This window comes from Melitaea cinxia, chromosome 22 (genome assembly GCF_905220565.1).
Source record: "Melitaea cinxia chromosome 22, ilMelCinx1.1, whole genome shotgun sequence".
Taxonomy (NCBI): Eukaryota; Metazoa; Arthropoda; class Insecta; order Lepidoptera; family Nymphalidae; genus Melitaea; species Melitaea cinxia.
The window spans coordinates 1,002,619-1,020,636 of NC_059415.1; the positions used below are offsets into that span (position 1 = coordinate 1,002,619).

At 37.0% G+C, this 18,018-nt stretch overlaps 1 protein-coding gene across 1 annotated transcript; it reads right to left on the bottom strand.

Annotated features, from left to right (window-relative positions):
* Positions 1-223: 223 nt before the first annotated feature.
* On the bottom strand, positions 224-12,685 carry LOC123664491 (probable phytanoyl-CoA dioxygenase). The gene is made up of 8 exons (XM_045599031.1): positions 12,505-12,685; positions 11,920-12,036; positions 11,115-11,226; positions 10,244-10,399; positions 9,289-9,435; positions 1,635-1,787; positions 982-1,119; positions 224-359 (listed from the first exon to the last, which is right to left on the bottom strand). Coding segments are annotated over exons 1-8 (876 nt in total). The 5' UTR covers positions 12,507-12,685; the 3' UTR covers positions 224-308.
* Positions 12,686-18,018: the final 5,333 nt, after the last annotated feature.

Consider the following 18,018-nt stretch of genomic DNA (forward strand, 5'->3'; position numbering starts at 1 on the left):
CTACTTAAGTCTTACATAACAATAATATTTAATCATACCCAGGCTGGAATCGAACCCGCAACCCGCGGAACATAAAGCAGGGCCACCACAAACTGGATTAACGCTATAGTCAATATTTCATTTTATTTAACTTTTTTTTGTTATCATTTTTTTTATATAATAATTAAGATTAGTGCTGAAAACGCGTAAGCGACGCGTTTTGTATGGCGCTTACGACCTTTTTCACCAGGCCTACCTCCCTTTTTTCTTATTCCTGTTTATACATTTTACAACAATTCCTACAATTGATATTTCAGCTTTAAGATTGATTACAGTTTGGACTGCATCGTTATTGGTTTGCTTTTCATTTTCCAGGTGTCCTGAAACAAAATATAGTATTTTATTAAATTATACACACAATTGACTCTATCTAAATATGTTCAGTGTCGACATTACAAAAATTGAGAGGAAATATTGTGATAGTGAAATTCCGCTTTGCATAATTACTCCACCCGAAGTAAAGGCTTTACATGTTGTTTATTTTGATTTTATAGGTATTTTGGCGACGACGCTTTGGCGCAACGGCCACAGCAAGTTGTGGTTGTTGCGTTGGCGGGTGCGGGTTCGATTCCCGCACATGACAGGCGTTTGTATTGGCCATACAGATGTTTGTTGTGGTCTTAGCGTTTGTGCTTGTGTATTGTGTGTGTTTCCGGACTCCCTAAACAGGAGATAGTCCTACTGGGCCTTTGAGTGTGAAGTGTTTATGTTATGTTTATTTACCCTAATATCCTAAAAGTATGGTGTACATGTATGTATGTGTGGGTGTGTTTGTGTATGTATTTGTGGGTGTGTTTGTGGGTGTATGTGTGGGTGTGTTTGTGGGTGTGTGTGGGTGTGTGTGGGTGTGTTTGTGTGTGTGTGTGTATGTGTGGGTGTGTTTGTGTGTGTGTATGTGTGGGTGTGTTTGTGTGTGTGTATGTGTGGGTGTGTTTACCTCACCTCGAAGCTAACCCTGAACCCTCGTCTCTCGGCCTCGGTCTCTATCTCTACAGCGATATCTTCCTGTACAGTGCCACGAGGGTTGATATACTCGCAATGTTCACTTGCATAGTGGGCTGTTACACTCTTGCGGTGACGCTGAAGAGGAAAATGTTTGCTAATGAAGTTAAACTGCTTTACAAACGGTCAACTTGGAGAGTGAGCTGATGAATGCGTGACGAGAGCGTTACGAAAAGTGTGATCGGACGAGGCTAACGGAAGTTGGGGGAGATATATGTAAGTTAGTGAAGATAGAAAGTTTAACTTCAGTCATGTGGTCTAAAAAACACTCGTGTTTTTTTATACAAGAAATCATTTTTACTGCAGGCGAATGTAGGGATGTAAACGACCACGTTCATTATTGTGATATAATATATAATAAGTCAGTAAGGATTCCGGTTCTGGTTTTTAACAGCAAAGACGTACATCATTGAGCTGTGATGATAATAGCCAAAAAACAGTGGAAATTTCAAGATAATATTCCTCTGAAATCTGTAAGCTTCACATCCAAAACGATTTCATAGCGCAGACGTATATATCATATATGTCATCATAGCAGATATTAGGTAGCAACCACTCCCCTTTCCCAAGGTGGCGTGGTGGTTATTACTCACCCCACTGACATTAGCTCCGGACCCATGGATCAGTAGAGGGTGAAAGAACACCGTGTCTCCCGGACTCATCTCCAGGTCCACTCGACGGTCCTGATCCGATCCTGGCGTCGATGGTACTGAGTGTTTGATACCGTGGTACAGACGACTAGCACCCTGTGTGGTAATAGTTATTTATAATTATTTCTGAATCGTAAATTATGTCGATATTAATTATGATACAGAGCGCCTAGTGCGAGTTTTATTTAATCCGTCTCGCAATAACGGGCGTAAATTTTAACTTCATTTTATATGGGAAATTCGGGATTTCAACCTAGTTCTCGCGTTTGCCGCTAGATGGCTCTGTATCGATTGTATCGTATACTATTCTTTATTGTCTAGGCTGCACTGTTTAAATTCCCATACAAAATAATCTTCACGTATAAAATCGTTTCTGTCATGTTTCTGTGAATAAAATTCGCACTAGGCACTCAGATAATATAATGTTAATAGAATGCGATAGTGGGAAGGCAGGGATTTGCTGGTAAGAATTATGTATGAGAAAGAATTATCGATGAGAAAGAATTATCGATTTTTTATATGTATAATAATCGATTATTTTGTTCAATCGCAAGATTATCATCATCCAAAACAAGAAAAAACGATTTTTTTGGAATGAAACAATAATTCGATTTTTTTTTGTAGTATATGACATCGATTATTCGATCGGATGTTGACCTTGGTCAGCTGAAACTTTTTTATAATAAATTGGTTTCTTACTTATTAAAATATTTTAAAAAAGAAAATAATCGATTATTCCTTATTTTTTTTTTAATGTTACACCCCTATTTAATAATAAAATCGATTTATTTTACAAAGAAAACAATCGATTTTTACGAATATACACAACACATGATTCTTCAATCCACTCTTCATTATCAACCACGGGAATATTGGTTTTTCTTTTCCTAATTAGTTAAGTAAGCTTTCTATATTAGAAACTTTTATATATGTTTACGAGGGCAAGTCCCGCCGCCACTTTGTTATTTTAAAATCAATTAATATACTGGTCTCGCAGTGCAAGAATTTTCAGATATAAGGCTACCGGCTTAACTGTTTTCTTTTTTGTAAAAATATATTAACATCCAATAGTTTTGTAGTAGAGTTTCAGTGAGCAAAGGCACAGTAGGAAAATATCCTACTCAAAATATGGAGCAGCCCGACTGGGGAAGTACCTCGACCTTGTATTGTATTGTAGTATTGTAGTGGGCTCGGTTTTCCGCATTTAGACGCAAAGGTGGTCCATTATGCGTGAAAAGTGGGCTGACTAGTTCAGCCAGCCCAGCTCCTTCCAGAAGCTCAGAAGCCTCCTGGGGCGTTCACAGGGTTCTCGGAGCGTCCTTATTTCCTTAAGTGTTAAGTGCAATTAAATATTTTATATTGGCAACATTGTTAAAACTCAAATATACTCTGTGGTGAGACGCAATGGCGTTTTAAGTTGGTCTTCTTGTTGTGTGTGCTGCGATTGTATAAAAACAGAATAAATGAGCATATTAAAGAAATATAAGCTAGTTTCCTTCCAAAGTCCTAACAGGTTATGGGCCCAGGGCTCATAATTCTGTTTTAGGTGAAAATTGCAGAGATATTTTTTGGTGCAATCATGCCGGGTGGCGCGGTGACGGCGCGAGCAGTGTGCGGCGTGTTTCTTGGTCTGGTGAACAACACGGGACTGTGTTTTTGTTGACAGCGGCGTCTGAAGGAGGTCGTGTGGAGTGCAAGAAAGGCAATCACGGCATCAGATTTCCGCGGGGTGCAGTTGGCAAATGTCGGAGACAGACCCTAGCATCATGGCGATGGCGTCACCCTCGGTCATCAAACTGGAGGGCCAGCGCAATTGGAGCGTGTGGAAATTCCAATTGACAGTCACTCTGAAAGGAGTTTATGTGTTTTCAGTGATTGATGGAACGTTGGTAAAACCAAAAACTGGCGATTTGACAGCCTGGATTAAAAAAGATAACAAGGCGCAGAGTATCATCGTGTCTAGACTGAGTGAGGAGGCCATGATTCACGTTTTAACATGCGAGACGGCAGCTGAAATGTGCAAAAAGTTGCATAGCGTTTTTGAGGCAAAGTCTGCTACGAGTACATTGATGTTGCAACAACGTTTTCTTCAGTGCAAGTTTGAAGAAGGAGAGCTTTCTATATACCTAGCTAAGCTGCAAGAAATGGCGTGTCAACTAAAACAAGCTGGTGAAACAGTGTCTGAAAAGTTTTTAATGACTAAGGTCCTAATGTCATTACCAGAATCATACAGCCACTTTGTTTCAGCTTGGGAATCGGTCGACACGGACAAACAAAATTTCAATGATTTAGTGGCGCGGCTACTCGTCGAGGAGGAGAGAATTAAGTCTAAGGGCCATGAGAGTGAAAGCACGGCGCTATTTGTAAAGAAAAGTGGCTTTGTCAAGCGCTGCAATCGGTGCTATGTTCCTGGTCATCTGGCTAAAGACTGTAACAGTAAAGTGGAAAATCGTCGTTGTTTTTCTTGTGGAAAAATCGGACATTTAAAAGCTCAGTGGAAAAAGGGAAATCTAAACAAAAATAGTGGTCAATATGGCGGCGGACATTCAAAGGGAAACGCATTTACTGTGATAGGAATGATAACCGGGACCGGCTGCGAATATTTGAGTGACTCGAGTGGTAAAGACAATCGTTCAGTGAATCAGTTCAAAAATAAATGGTTGATGGACAGTGGCGCTAGTGCGCACATGACCGGTGATCGAGAACTGTTTACGAACTATACGTCAGTGTCAAATCGGTTTGTTATTGTCGGAGATGGACGGCGTTTACGCGTTGCTGGGACTGGAAAAGTGGAACTAAATATATATAACGGTGAAAGTTATGTGCAATCAACACTCCATAACGCATTGCACGTACCGGACTTACGAGTGAGCTTGTTTTCTTTGTCGACTGTTACAAAAAAAGGTCACAAAGTTGAAATGACGTGTGGTCAGTGTTTACTATGGAAAGACAATAAACTGTGTGCTGTAGGTAATCGCGAAGGTGATAACTACATACTAAATGTAATGAACGATGTTTGTAACAGTGTCGCGGCAGTTGCCACTTTGTCAGACTGGCATGAAAGACTTTGTCATCAAAATATTGAGCAAGTGAAACAAGTGCTCACCAAGAATAACATCAAGTACACAGGAGACAGTTTCAAGTGTGTTTCATGTCTGGAAGGTAAAATGCATAAACTACCATTTGCTAAAAGTGAACATTGTACTAATGCACCTCTAGAACTTTTGAGTGCTGATCTGTGTGGTCCAATGGAGGTGGAGAGTGTTGGAGGCTCCAGGTATTTCTTGCTAATCAAAGATATCTACTCAAACTACAGGACGGTCTATTTTTTAAAGAAAAAGAGTGAAGCAGTATTATGTATAAAGCGGTGTGTTGTTTGGGCCGAAAGGCAAACTAACTACAATGTAAAAGTCATACGCACTGACAATGGACTAGAATTTTGCAATGATGATATGCGTAAATTTGTGCAAGAGAATGGCATACAGCATCAAACAACAGTGCCCTATACGCCTCAGCAAAACGGCAAGGCGGAGAGAGACATGCGTACACTAGTTGAAGCGGCAAGGAGCATGCTGAAAGCGAAGAGGTTGCCAAAGCAATTATGGGCAGAGGCAGTGAATACATCAGTCTATGTATTAAACCGTACTTCGAAGAGCAAGCAGGAAAGCAAATCACCATATGAATCCTTTCATAAACGGGAAGTAAACATCAATGATCTAAAAGGAGTATTTGGTGAACGAGTATTTGTGCATATACCTAAAGAAAAAAGGTTGAAGTGGGACGATAAAGGAGAAGAAGCAATCTTTGTCGGCTACGAAGACACAAAGGGATTCAGAGTGTATTATGAGAAACGACGAGAGGTTCATATTCAAAGGGATGTAGTAATCATGGAAGGCAAGAGAATAGAGGAACCAAAATGTGACCAGAAGGAGGTGATAGAGGAAGTGGTTTTGCTGGACATGTCATCTGAGGACGAAGAAATAGAGCAACATGAGGAAAGTGAAGAAGAGTTCCATGACACAAATACAGATGAAGGGGAAGAACAGGATTCTTATCCTGTCACTGGAGAGGACAGAAAACATACTGGAGAGGACAGAAAACATATCGGAGAGGACTGAGGAAGGGAGAAATGAGACAGAAGATCAAACTACAGGGATAGGAAGTCAAAATTCAGCAACGGAAGATCAGAATCAAGGACAAAGAAGCAAAAGAAAAATAATAAAACCTAAGAAGTTAGAAGACTACTGTATGTATGTTACTCTAGAACCTAAAAACTATAGAGAAGCAATGGCATCACCGGAAGCTGAAAGAGGCCATGGGAAAAGAGCTCAACCAACTCAAAGAAAATAACACATGGACAGAGATAGAGACAGTACCGGAAGGAAAAGAAGTAATCAGCTCTAAGTGGGTTTTAAAAAGAAAAGGAAATGACTACAAGGCGAGGTTGGTAGCTAGAGGCTTCGAACAAGACTGTTATGAAGATTTATATGCGCCTGTAGCAAAACTTAATACTTTTAGAATTTTTGTATCTGTAGCTACAAAACTAAATTTAAATATTAGTCAAATGGATGTTTGTGGGGCCTTTTTGAATGCTAGGCTTGATGAGGAGTTATATTTGTCATTGCCAGAGGATACTGAGGTAAAGATTGTAAAACTAAATAAATCAATCTATGGTTTAAAGAGGTCTCCCAGATATTGGAATGAAACATTTAATAATGTAATGTTATCTATAGGTTATAAACAGTCTGATAAGGATTATTGTCTGTATTCAAAGTGTGAAGGGGAAAATAAAACATTTTTATTGTTATATGTAGATGATATATTGTATTTTGGGAATAACAAACTTGAGCTGAGTAAATTAAGAAATATGCTATGTCAAACATTTAAAATGAAAGAATTGGGGGCTATAAGTAAATTTCTGGGTATTGATGTAAAGCAAGACTTAAATTCAGGGGTCACTATAATTTCACAAAAGGACTATTTAAGAAACATTTTGTCAGAATATAATATGTCAGATTGCAAAACATTGTCATTGCCTATTGATAAGAATTTTAATTTTCATATTTTAAAGAGAGAAAATTCAGAGAGTGTTCTTATTGAAAATAAATGTAGAAAATTGATAGGAAGTTTAATGTATGCGGCAATGGGCACTAGGCCAGATATATGTGCAGTTGTTAATATTCTAAGTCGGTATCAAAACAGTGCATCCACACTTTTGTATAAACTATTGTTAAACTTTTTGAGATATTTAAAGGGTACACTTGATTTATGTCTTATATACTATAGAGATTGTAATGTTGATGAGGTTATAGGCTATGTTGATAGTGACTGGGGTGGGTGTAATGATCGTAAGTCAACAACAGGGTGTATTTTTAAAGTTTTTGAAAGTTCTGTAATTTGGTTTTCGAAGAAGCAGCCGACTGTTTCGCTGTCCTCTACTGAGGCTGAATTTATTGCTTTGTGTTCGGCAACCAGTGAAGCTTGTTGGTTAAAAGATATTCTTTTTACTTTTGGGTTTGATATTAAAATAGTAATTTTTGAAGATAACCAGTCTACTATCAAGATGGCACAGATGGCCACTAGTAATTCTAGAGTAAAACACTTAGAGATAAAGTTATCATTTGTAAAAGAAAAGTTAGATAAAAATATTATTGAATTGAGATATATAAATACCAGTGACCAACTCGCAGACATATTAACTAAAGCATTGGGGGGAATTTTGTTCAGAAAATTAAGGGATAGGTTGTTTAGTAAATAAGAAATCATAATGTTGTTAAAAATATTTTATTGAGGGGAGGTGTTAAGTGCAATTAAATATTTTATATTGGCAACATTGTTAAAACTCAAATATACTCTGTGGTGAGACGCAATGGCGTTTTAAGTTGGTCTTCTTGTTGTGTGTGCTGCGATTGTATAAAAACAGAATAAATGAGCATATTAAAGAAATATAAGCTAGTTTCCTTCCAAAGTCCTAACATTAAGGATGGTAGCCCGGTGTGCGGCCACTCCCTCGCATTCCAGGATTACGTGGGCGGCTGTTTCTTCAGCAGCCAGACAGCCCCTGCAAAGAGGGCTGTCTGTTGCATTCATGATGAATAGGTGGGGATTGAGTGCCATATGGCCGGTAATCGTGCCAACAACTATTCTGATGTCCAAGCGGTTGAGACTGAGCAGTCGGCACGCTAGGTGCGGTGATACTTCCGTGAGTACCAATTTGGACTGTCTACAGCCGGTTTGGTTTGCCCAGAGGGCATTGTGATTTGCACGTGTACGTTGCCTTACCCACGAGCGCAGTTGTCCAAATGGTAGCGGCAACAGGATGGTTGGGCCGGCAACCTTTGTATTGGACCCCTGTCTTGCAAGCTCGTCGGCAGCATCGTTTCCGCGCGATCCACTATGTCCTTTTATCCACTGGAAGATTACCTCATAATGTGAGGCTAATACTTCCAGGGTTTGATGACATTCGTATATAAGACTAGAGTTAGTCGAATTGCTCTCTAGTGCTTTAAGTACGGCCATGCTGTCCGACAGAATACGGATATTGCAATCCCTAATGCCTTTTGACAGGACGGCGGTGGCTGCATGGGTTATCGCAACACACTCACATTGAAAGATGGAGCTGTGTTGGCCCAGCGTTAGTGATAAGTTGATATTGAGGTCTTGTGAGTACACTCCGGCACCGGTGCCAGACCCCATTTTGGAGCCATCCGTGTAGATGCGGACCTCGCGTATGCCGGATTGGTCTCTTTCGGCCTCAAACGGTTGTATATGGTACTTTCTTTCGAAAATATGTTGTTTGGGAATCCTATCACAAGGAGCAGCAAGTAGTGGCTCATAGCTCACAAGGTTGCTCCAAAGTCTATTGTGTGGACCCTCCTGGTTGCACCACAAGCCCAAGTGTTTCAGCCTGATAGCTGACATAGCCGCCTCCTGTTGTATGAACAAGTCAAGCGGTGCCAGGTCAAGCATAACCTCAAGAGCTGCTGTGGGGGCGGTACGCATACAGCCAGTGATTGCAGAGCATGCTATTCTCTGAAACCGCTGGAGTTTGTTTCTAACGGTTGTAAGTTCTGTTCTCTGCCACCAGATTACCGCACCGTAGGTGATTATAGGCCTGACAATAGTTTTGTAAAGCCATAGAGTAATTTTAGGTGATATGCCCCAGCTTTTGCCGAGGAGCCTTTTGCATTGGCAGAGGATTATGCTGGCTTTGTTGATTTTACCTCGACCTTACAGAAGATCACAGCTAAATAATACTGCTTTCAAGCAGTGTTGTGTTTCTGGAGTGAGTAAGGTGACCAGAGCTCCTGGGGGATTGGGTATAGGGTCGATTTGGTCTTGCGATGCTTCTGGTGTTGCAGGCGTCTATAAGCTATGGTAATCTCTTACCATCAGGTGAGCCGTACGTCTGTTTGCTTACCTAGTTGTATTAAAAGAGACAGAATATTCAAAAAAAGGTACCTAAAAAAAGTCAAACGAAATATATTCCAATTTTTTTTTAATAAACGCCATCTAGTGAAACCTGTATTAAACACGACAACAACAAAAGTCAATGCGATCTAATGGTTACTTCTGAAACTAAAAGCTTTATACTTACGGTTAAGGACGCATGAGGGTAGAGAATGCCTTGTTTGTGCGACTTCGGTATAACGTATAGGCAGCCATTTTCTACTGTGACGTCATCTACCGCAGTCCAAGCTGCAATAATCTTTTCCACTGGACGGAACGGAAAGTAGTATAAATCCTGAAATTAGTTAAAAATTTTGTATGTAATTTCTACATTGGTTGATTATTGGTGGTGACTACTAACAACACACATGACTTCACGCCATTTTTGGCGCGAACTTGTGGAGGCCTATGTCCAGCAGTGGACGGCAATAGGCTTGATGATGATAATTATGATGATGATTAATATTATTATTATTATTAAAAAGGCTATTTACGAAATATGCATTCATTTTTTTATTTGCAATTTATTATGTTTTGTACATAATTATATATAAATATATATATATATACTGGTATATATTTAACTTCGAAGCATAAAAAAGAGAAGCAGTTTCAAGTTGATAGCCTTAGCTGTCATATTGTACGACCTATTATAGTAAAAATTATTAAAATCGTGTGTACTTGCTTGTGTTTGTGTCTGTCTCTCTCTGTCTCTCTCTCTCTCTCTCTCTCTCTCTCTCTCTCTCTCTCTCTCTCTCTCTCTCTCTGTGTGTGTGATTGGGTGTGTGTGTGTGTGTGTGAATGGGTGTGGGTGTGTGTGTGTGTGTGTGTGAATGGGTGTGGGTGTGTGTGTGTGTGTGTGATTGAGTGTGTGTGTGTGTGTGTGTGTCATCGGGTGTGTGTGTGTGTGTGTGTGTGTGTGTGTGTGTGTGCGTGCGTGCGTGCGTGCGTGCGTGCGTGCGTGCATGGGTGTGTGTGTGTGTGTGTGTGTTAAATTAGTTGATTGTAAGCTTTTAGTTCTTTTGTAAAAAGCTAGTAATGTATTCCATGCTGTTATTTTTCAATGTATTATAGACTTCATAAAGTAAAAACTGTTTTCTAACCTGGTGGGGTGGATGGCTAACGCTGCCAGGAGGCTTGTTAATAAACATGCTATTCATGACCCTGATGTCACTGCCGATAAACTGTGACACTACGGATAGGATGCGAGGGTGCTCCGTGTAGGTCATAAAGACATCGTCGAAGTGGATCTCATGAAGCTAGAAAAATTAAAATAATAAATCAAATATAAATGCCTTACGACAAATACAGACAGTACACAAGCACAAACAACCAGACCACGACAAACATCTGCATGGACAATACAAATGTATTCCACATGCAAACATCGAACCCATCATTGTTGTGACCATTCCGCTAACATGTCGTGAAACTTAATAAGTTGACCTAAGAAACTTTTGTGTATTTTCATTATTAATTACTAGAGTGTGTTGGGTCACAAACAACCTACATGTCAGTTTGGATTTCACCAGTCCAGTAATTTTGAAATTTTGAATCACAAACATCCATTCATCCATCCAGATGTACAAACTCGCTTGTATAATATTATTAGTAAACAGAATATAAATCTTTTTCAAATTAAACACAAATGAAAAGACAACAAACTCCTCGTGCTAAACTGTTCCAGTAGGCAGTGACGTATCAAGCTAAACTCGCGCCCGGGGCACAATACCTTTTTAGCGCCCCCCGCGGACTATTTGGCACCCCTTTGCGAGTAGTGCCCGGGGCGTAATGTCCCCCTTGCCCCCCCCCCCACTCGCTACGCCACAGACCGTAGGATGAGAATCTTGCAATCGAATACTATTATTTTATAATATAACCGAAATTATATTGTGTGATTACAATCAATTCATATTGCTATTATTATTTTCGTTTTTAATGTTATTATGTTTTAAGTATATAAAAAATAAGTACCTTATTGATCAAGTTCTCACCAGTAACTCCCTTGTCTCTAAGAGATACTTCCTTAACGATAGTTATGTTCCCTCTTTCAACAGTTCCCTTGCAAAACTGTAGAAATCTCTGTCTGTACAAACAAATACAAATATAATTTATTGTACAACCAGGTAAGGGTTGTACGACCAAGACACCTTATCGGATCGCAAAAATTACAGCTATTAAATTTTCAATAATAAATAATTACAGTAGATGCACAATTAATGTTGTGAAAGTAATAATTTTAATATATAATAAACTAGCTGACCCTGCAAACGTTGTTTTGCCATAAATTTTATTAACCTTACCACCCCCCCCTTATAATTTATGGGAGTGAAAAATTGATGTTGGCCGATTCTCAGACCTACCCGATATGCACACAAAATTTCATGATAATCGGTCAAGCCGTTTCGGAGGAGTATAACTACAAACACCGCGACACGAGAATTTTATATATTAGATTTAACATATAATTTATAAAATATTTTAAGATTATTTTATAATTTAAAACCTAAGATTTCTATGGACACGAAAATTCTTTTGAGCTTGTAATCTCGACAGCATCTATCTCTTTTGTGTCTTGTTTTCCTTACTACTTGTGGATAACACTATGTCACCGACCCGCCTGCACAGCGTGGTGACTATGAACAACACATATGAGTTCAACGCCATTTTTAGCGTGAACTTGTGGATGCCTATGTCCAGCAGTGGACTGCGATAGGCTGCAGTGATGATGATGCCCACCAGTTGGAGATCTTACAAGTGGTAAGAGTAAGGTACTTACTTATAATTGTATAAGCTGGCAAAATCCAGAAGACCTTTAATAACCAAATAGCCATTTTCATCATAAAACTGACGCTGCTCGTCGGACACCAAATAGGTATTTTGGAGTTCTGTCATCCTGAAATAAGATATTATTCGGATAATATATCAAAAAAATAACTGATTTATGAATATTACAGTATGATACTATATGATATTAAAGGACTTTTGAATTATTTTACGAATAAAATAAATAATTTACTTTTATATTAAAATTCTTGATAATACTTTGCGGTACCAAGCACTGAATTCATTTACGTCAACTGGCAATTAAATTATACAAATTAATATTAATGCACAATCTTAATACTTAATTAGAAATAAATTACGATGTTGAAAATAAATATTCTTTATTTAATTCTTGGATAAAAACCTATTTAACATAAAATAACCACGACTGACCCCAAAGTTCAAATAATTTTATTGCCATACGCGTATTATAATATTATATTTACAATGATAATCTGTCACTTAATAAAGTAAAAAATAAAAACAGTGATAAACAAGATAACAATTAAATTTTTTAGTTGAAATAAGTTATACTTACATGTTTATGTTGTAATACAGTCTGCTTAGTCACTAAAACTAGGAATTAATAAGTTAATGTTTTGAATAAAATATCATATACTTAACAGTAATTTATTGTTTAAAAATATAAGTAAATTAGTAAACAGAGTTTAGCTTTAGATGTTATGCTGTTTCCACTAATTGTGATTTGTGACCAGTGTGACATTTCATTTAAAGAATCTACTGCTTGTGGAGGATAAAAAGTACTAAATTCTACCAAAAGAGTACGAGAAAATACTAAAAATCTATTAACTTGGTTACAACGCAAAAGCATGAACAAAGAAAACACCATAAATTAGATAAATCAATATTACTTGAAATTAAAATCTACAGAAATATAGGTATTTTTACATTGTGATCGAGTTATGGTTTTTCTTCTTTATGTTGGGTAACACTGACATGTTATAATTGCATTTATTAATATTTAAAATATATTAATTACGACAATGAAACCATAGTTCAGTTTTTTTATCTGACGTTTCTTTTTCTTTTTCCTCTTACATTCGTCACATAGCAAATCTAATACAAAAAGTTTAAATATAAATTATACAACATCTTCCCTTTTTATTCCTGACCATACCTGACCGGAGGTCTAACTACCCGACCATATGATGTTGTATAGTAGGATGTTGATGGTGATGATGGTTGTTGTTGTGATGGTTGGATTGCGTCACTTTCTTGATTATCGACATCGGGAATGTAAAAAGGAACCATATTTAGAGGCTTTATGTGAAACCTGTTTCTAACAAATATCCTCCCATTTTCATTTGCTATCTTGTACGTCCTATCATTTGTCTTTCCTTTAATAATTCCTTTCTTCCAAAATCTCCCTATCCTAAATAACACGCCTTCCCCTGTTTCTATTGGTCTTAGATCTTTTTTATTCCTATTATAAAAATATTTGTCTTTATTTTGCTTTTCTATTAATTTCTCTCTTAAATTTCGGTTGACTTTTGGGTAAAAACATTTCTGATTAATGGGAACAATACCCCTTATTCTCCTATTAAATAAGTTTTCTGCAGGAGATGCAATTGTATTAGAAATTGGTGTATTACGGAATTCTAATAATATTAGGTATGGGTCTTTTTTCTCATGTATAGCCTTTTTAAACAAATTTTTAATGGTCTGTATTTCTCTTTCCACCATGCCATTTGATTGTGGATATTCTGGAGTAGACATAATATGCTCAAAGTTATATTGATTAGCAAACGCTTTAAAACTCATGCTAGAAAACTGCGGCCCTCCTTCACTAAATATTTTTCGTAGAATGCCGTGTCTACTAAATATTTGTTTTAACTTATCAATGATATTTTCACTTTTTATCTCTTTTAACGCAGTAATCTCTGGATATTTTGAATATTAATCTATTACAATTAAATAATCAGTACCATATAAATGAAATAAATCAATACCCACTTTTTCCCATGGTAACTGTGGTACCTCATGTGGAATTAAAGTCTCTTTTTTATTATTGTTACGAAAAAGCTTACATGTTTCACACCGCGATACTGATTCTGTGATTTCGTGTACCATTCTGGGCCAATACATAGCTTCATTTGCTCGCAACAACGTTTTTGTTATGCCTAAATGTGGAAAATGCGACCGATGTAACATCTCCTTTCTTAATTCAGACGGCACTACCAAAGAATTGGCTTTGAATATCAAGTTTGACTTATATTTCAAGCTGTCTCTTACATGCCAATATGATCTTATTTTCTCCGGTACAGAGATTTTATGGCTTGGCCAACCTTTAAGGATAAATTCCTTTAATAACTTCATTTCTTCATTATTTCTCGTTAAGTTTTGAACATTATTTAATTGCTTTTCAGTTATGTTTAATGTTTCTATCACTAGATTAATATTAGCCTCAATATTACTCTCTTCTAGGTCAATTTGCAGACTGTCATCCGTATCGAATGATCTAGATAAAGTGTCTGCTATATACAATTCCTTGCCACGCTTATAGACTAAATTAAATTCATATTTTTGCAATTTGATTAACATACGTTGTATACGTGGCGAAGTGGAATTCAATGGTTTTTTCATTATACCTATTAATGGATTGTGATCGGTTTCAATAGTTAAATGTCTACCAAATATGAACTGATGAAATCTTTCACAGCCAAACAAAATTGCCAACAACTCTTTTTCAATTTGCGCGTAGCGCTGCTGACATTCGCTTAAAGCTTTTGATGCATAAGCCACTGGTAATCCATTTTGTAATAATACAGCGCCTAATGCATCCTTAGAACTATCAACGGAAAGAACTACCGGTAACTTTTCATCAAAAAATTGTAATACGGGTTTTTCAGTTAGTATCTTTTTTAACTCATTAAATACTCTTTCATGTTGTTCTAAACAGATAAAATTTACATCTTTTTTTAACAAACTTCTCAATGGTGAAAATAAATTTTGAAAATTTGGAATAAACTTAGAAACATAATTAATTACTCCAAGAAATCTTTCTAGTTCCTTTCTGTCCTTTGGACTTTTCATAGATACGATTGCTTTTATCCTACTATCATCAAGTGTAATACCATCCTTGCTTATTGTTGTATATTCAAACGACTCGTCATTGACAACTGATTTATTTTATATAACATGCCAGACATATACTACAACATCTTCCCCAAAAAACTAAAATAACTGATGTACTTGTAATTAATTATGGTAAACAGAACAAAACAAAATCATAATATATATTAAATGACAAACAATAAAATAACTTTACTCTGCTATGCTATATGAATGCAATATGGCGTTTGTATAAAATATAATTAACATATCATACAAAATCATAATAATTCTCCTTCCGCATTTTAAAAAATTAAGTAAAGACTAATTAAATAAATGAGCTAAACGCTGCTTTGCAATTTCTTTTGCTTTCATTGAAGGTCTAGGTGATGTAAACTTTCTAGAAACTTGTTCATCTCTATGAGAACACGTTGGTTCATTAACATCGTCTGCAAAGCTTACATCATTAGCGTCAGTATACATTTCAATACTATTGTCGTTTCCGTCATTACAATTTAAGTCACTTTTACATTTTATTAGATGACGACGATTACGTCTAAATCTTTTACCTACACTGTTTTGTACAATGTAAGATCGTGGAGTATTAGCGTGTCCGACAACTTTTCCCCTATATCTAACCTTTCCGTCTATACATATGACGGAATCACCCCCTTTCAATTCCTCAAGCTCTTTGCAACGCTGATCATAATATAATTTAGTTTTGTGTTGTTTGTTGAGCATAGTTTTATAGTCTAAAGGATTGACAAGCTTAGGCTTCAATATATTAGGATGAACGGGCAGCTGACAACGTAACGTTCGACCCATTAATAACTCTGCTGGTGAGCTTAATTCGTCTCTTGGCGTGTTCCTATAACTAAGTAGAGCTAAAAAGAAATCTTCATTACTCGCAAGTGATTTTTTTAACATCTTCTTGACAGTTTGGACTGCTCGTTCACTTTTTCCGTTCGATTGGGAATAGTTAGGAGAAGAAGTAACATGATCAAATCCCCATTCAAAAGAAAACATTTTAAACTCTCTGCTGGAATATTGCGTTCCGTTATCTGTTATAACGACACTTGGAATACCAAATCTTGCAAATATTTCCTTCATTTTATTTATCACTGTGCAAGATGACAAATTATTTATTTTACAAACTTCAACAAAGTTTGAATAATAATCTACTAATATAAGATAATATTTTTTATTTAACTCAAAAATGTCAGAACCCACTTTACTCCATGGAAGATTGGGAATATCTACAGGTATCATAGGTTCTTTACTAGGAGCGTTTGAATATTGTTGACATGTCTTACAACGCTTGACGTATTGTTCTATGTCATGTGAGATATTTGGCCAATAAATAACCTGCCTTGCTCGCCGTTTACAACGTTCAATGCCTAAATGACCTTCGTGGACAATTCTTAACATTTCATTACGCAGCTTTCTTGGAACCAGCACTAAGTTACCTTTGAATATAACTCCGTCGACAACATTTAACTCATTTTTTATAGACCAGTAATGTTTAACTTCATTAGAAACGTTGTAATTATGATTTGGCCAACCTAAATCAATATATTTCATTAAAATTTGTAACTCTAAATCATGCTTGGTTTCTCTTTTTACTAAAGTTAATTTATCATTCGATATTGGCATACCTTCTACAACCATCCTCACTTGACATACAACTTTATCGTGAATCTTACTACTATAAAGATCCGGTAGTGCTGCTCGAGATAGCATATCAGCTATATACATATATTTTCCTGGAACATATCTCACAACTAAATCATATCCCTGAATTCTTAAAAGCATGCGTTGCAAACGTGCTGGAATAGACATTAATGGCTTTTTAACAATACTTTCTAGCGGTTTATGATCTGTCTCTACGACGACCCGACTTTGTCCGTAAATATATTGATGAAACCGTTCACACGCAAAAACAATCGCTAACATTTCTTTTTCAATTTGGGCATACCTTTTTTGAGCATCTGTAAGTGTACGAGATGCAAATTCAACCGGTCGACCATTTTGTAGTAAAACTGCTCCCAAGGCGTTACGCGATGCATCGACTGACATCACAATCGGTTGAGTCGGATTATAGAGTGCTAAAACGCTCGAGCTCGTTACTGCCTTTTTCAAGTTGTCGAATGCGTTGCGTTCGCTATCTTCCCAACGCCACGAATTATCCTTTTTTAAAAGATTCGTCAACGGAACTGCTATTTCAGAATGATTAGGAATGAACTTTGATAGAAAATTAACTGCACCTAAAAATCTTTCTAAATCTTTCCTATCCTTTGGAACCTGCATTTCTTTAATTGCTTTAATTTTTTCACTATCTGGTCTCATACCGTTGACATTAAATACGTGCCCTAAGTATTTAACTTCTTCAACAAAAAATCTACATTTATCTTTATTAAACTTCAAATTGATTTGCCTAGCTCTATCAAGCAATGCCTTCAAACGATTATCGTGTATTTCTTTCGTTTCACCCCACACAATAATATCATCAATATAATTTTCAACACCATCAAGATCTTCCAAATATTGCTTTAATTTTCCATGAAAAACTTCCGATGCACAATTTATACCAAATGGAAGACGAAGAAATTGGTACCTACCGAAGGGTGTGCTGAAAGTGCACAAATCTGCACTCTCGTCGTCTAGCGCCACAGTCCAAAACCCCGCAGTAGCATCGAGTACAGAGAAAAATCGTGCTCCGTGTAATCGAGATGCCAGTTCAGATACAGTTGGTAGTTGAAAGTGTGATCGTTGCACCGCCTTATTTAATTCACGAGGATCTAAACATATACGAATACCATTATTCTTTTTAGCGACTAAGACTAATGGGTGAACCCACTGCGTTGGATGTGTAACCTTTCTAATAACGTTTAGTTCTTCCATTTTTTCTAATTCCACTTTCAAACGATCTCGTAAGCTGTGAGGAATTTTTCTACTAGCGCATATAACAGGCGCCATAGAT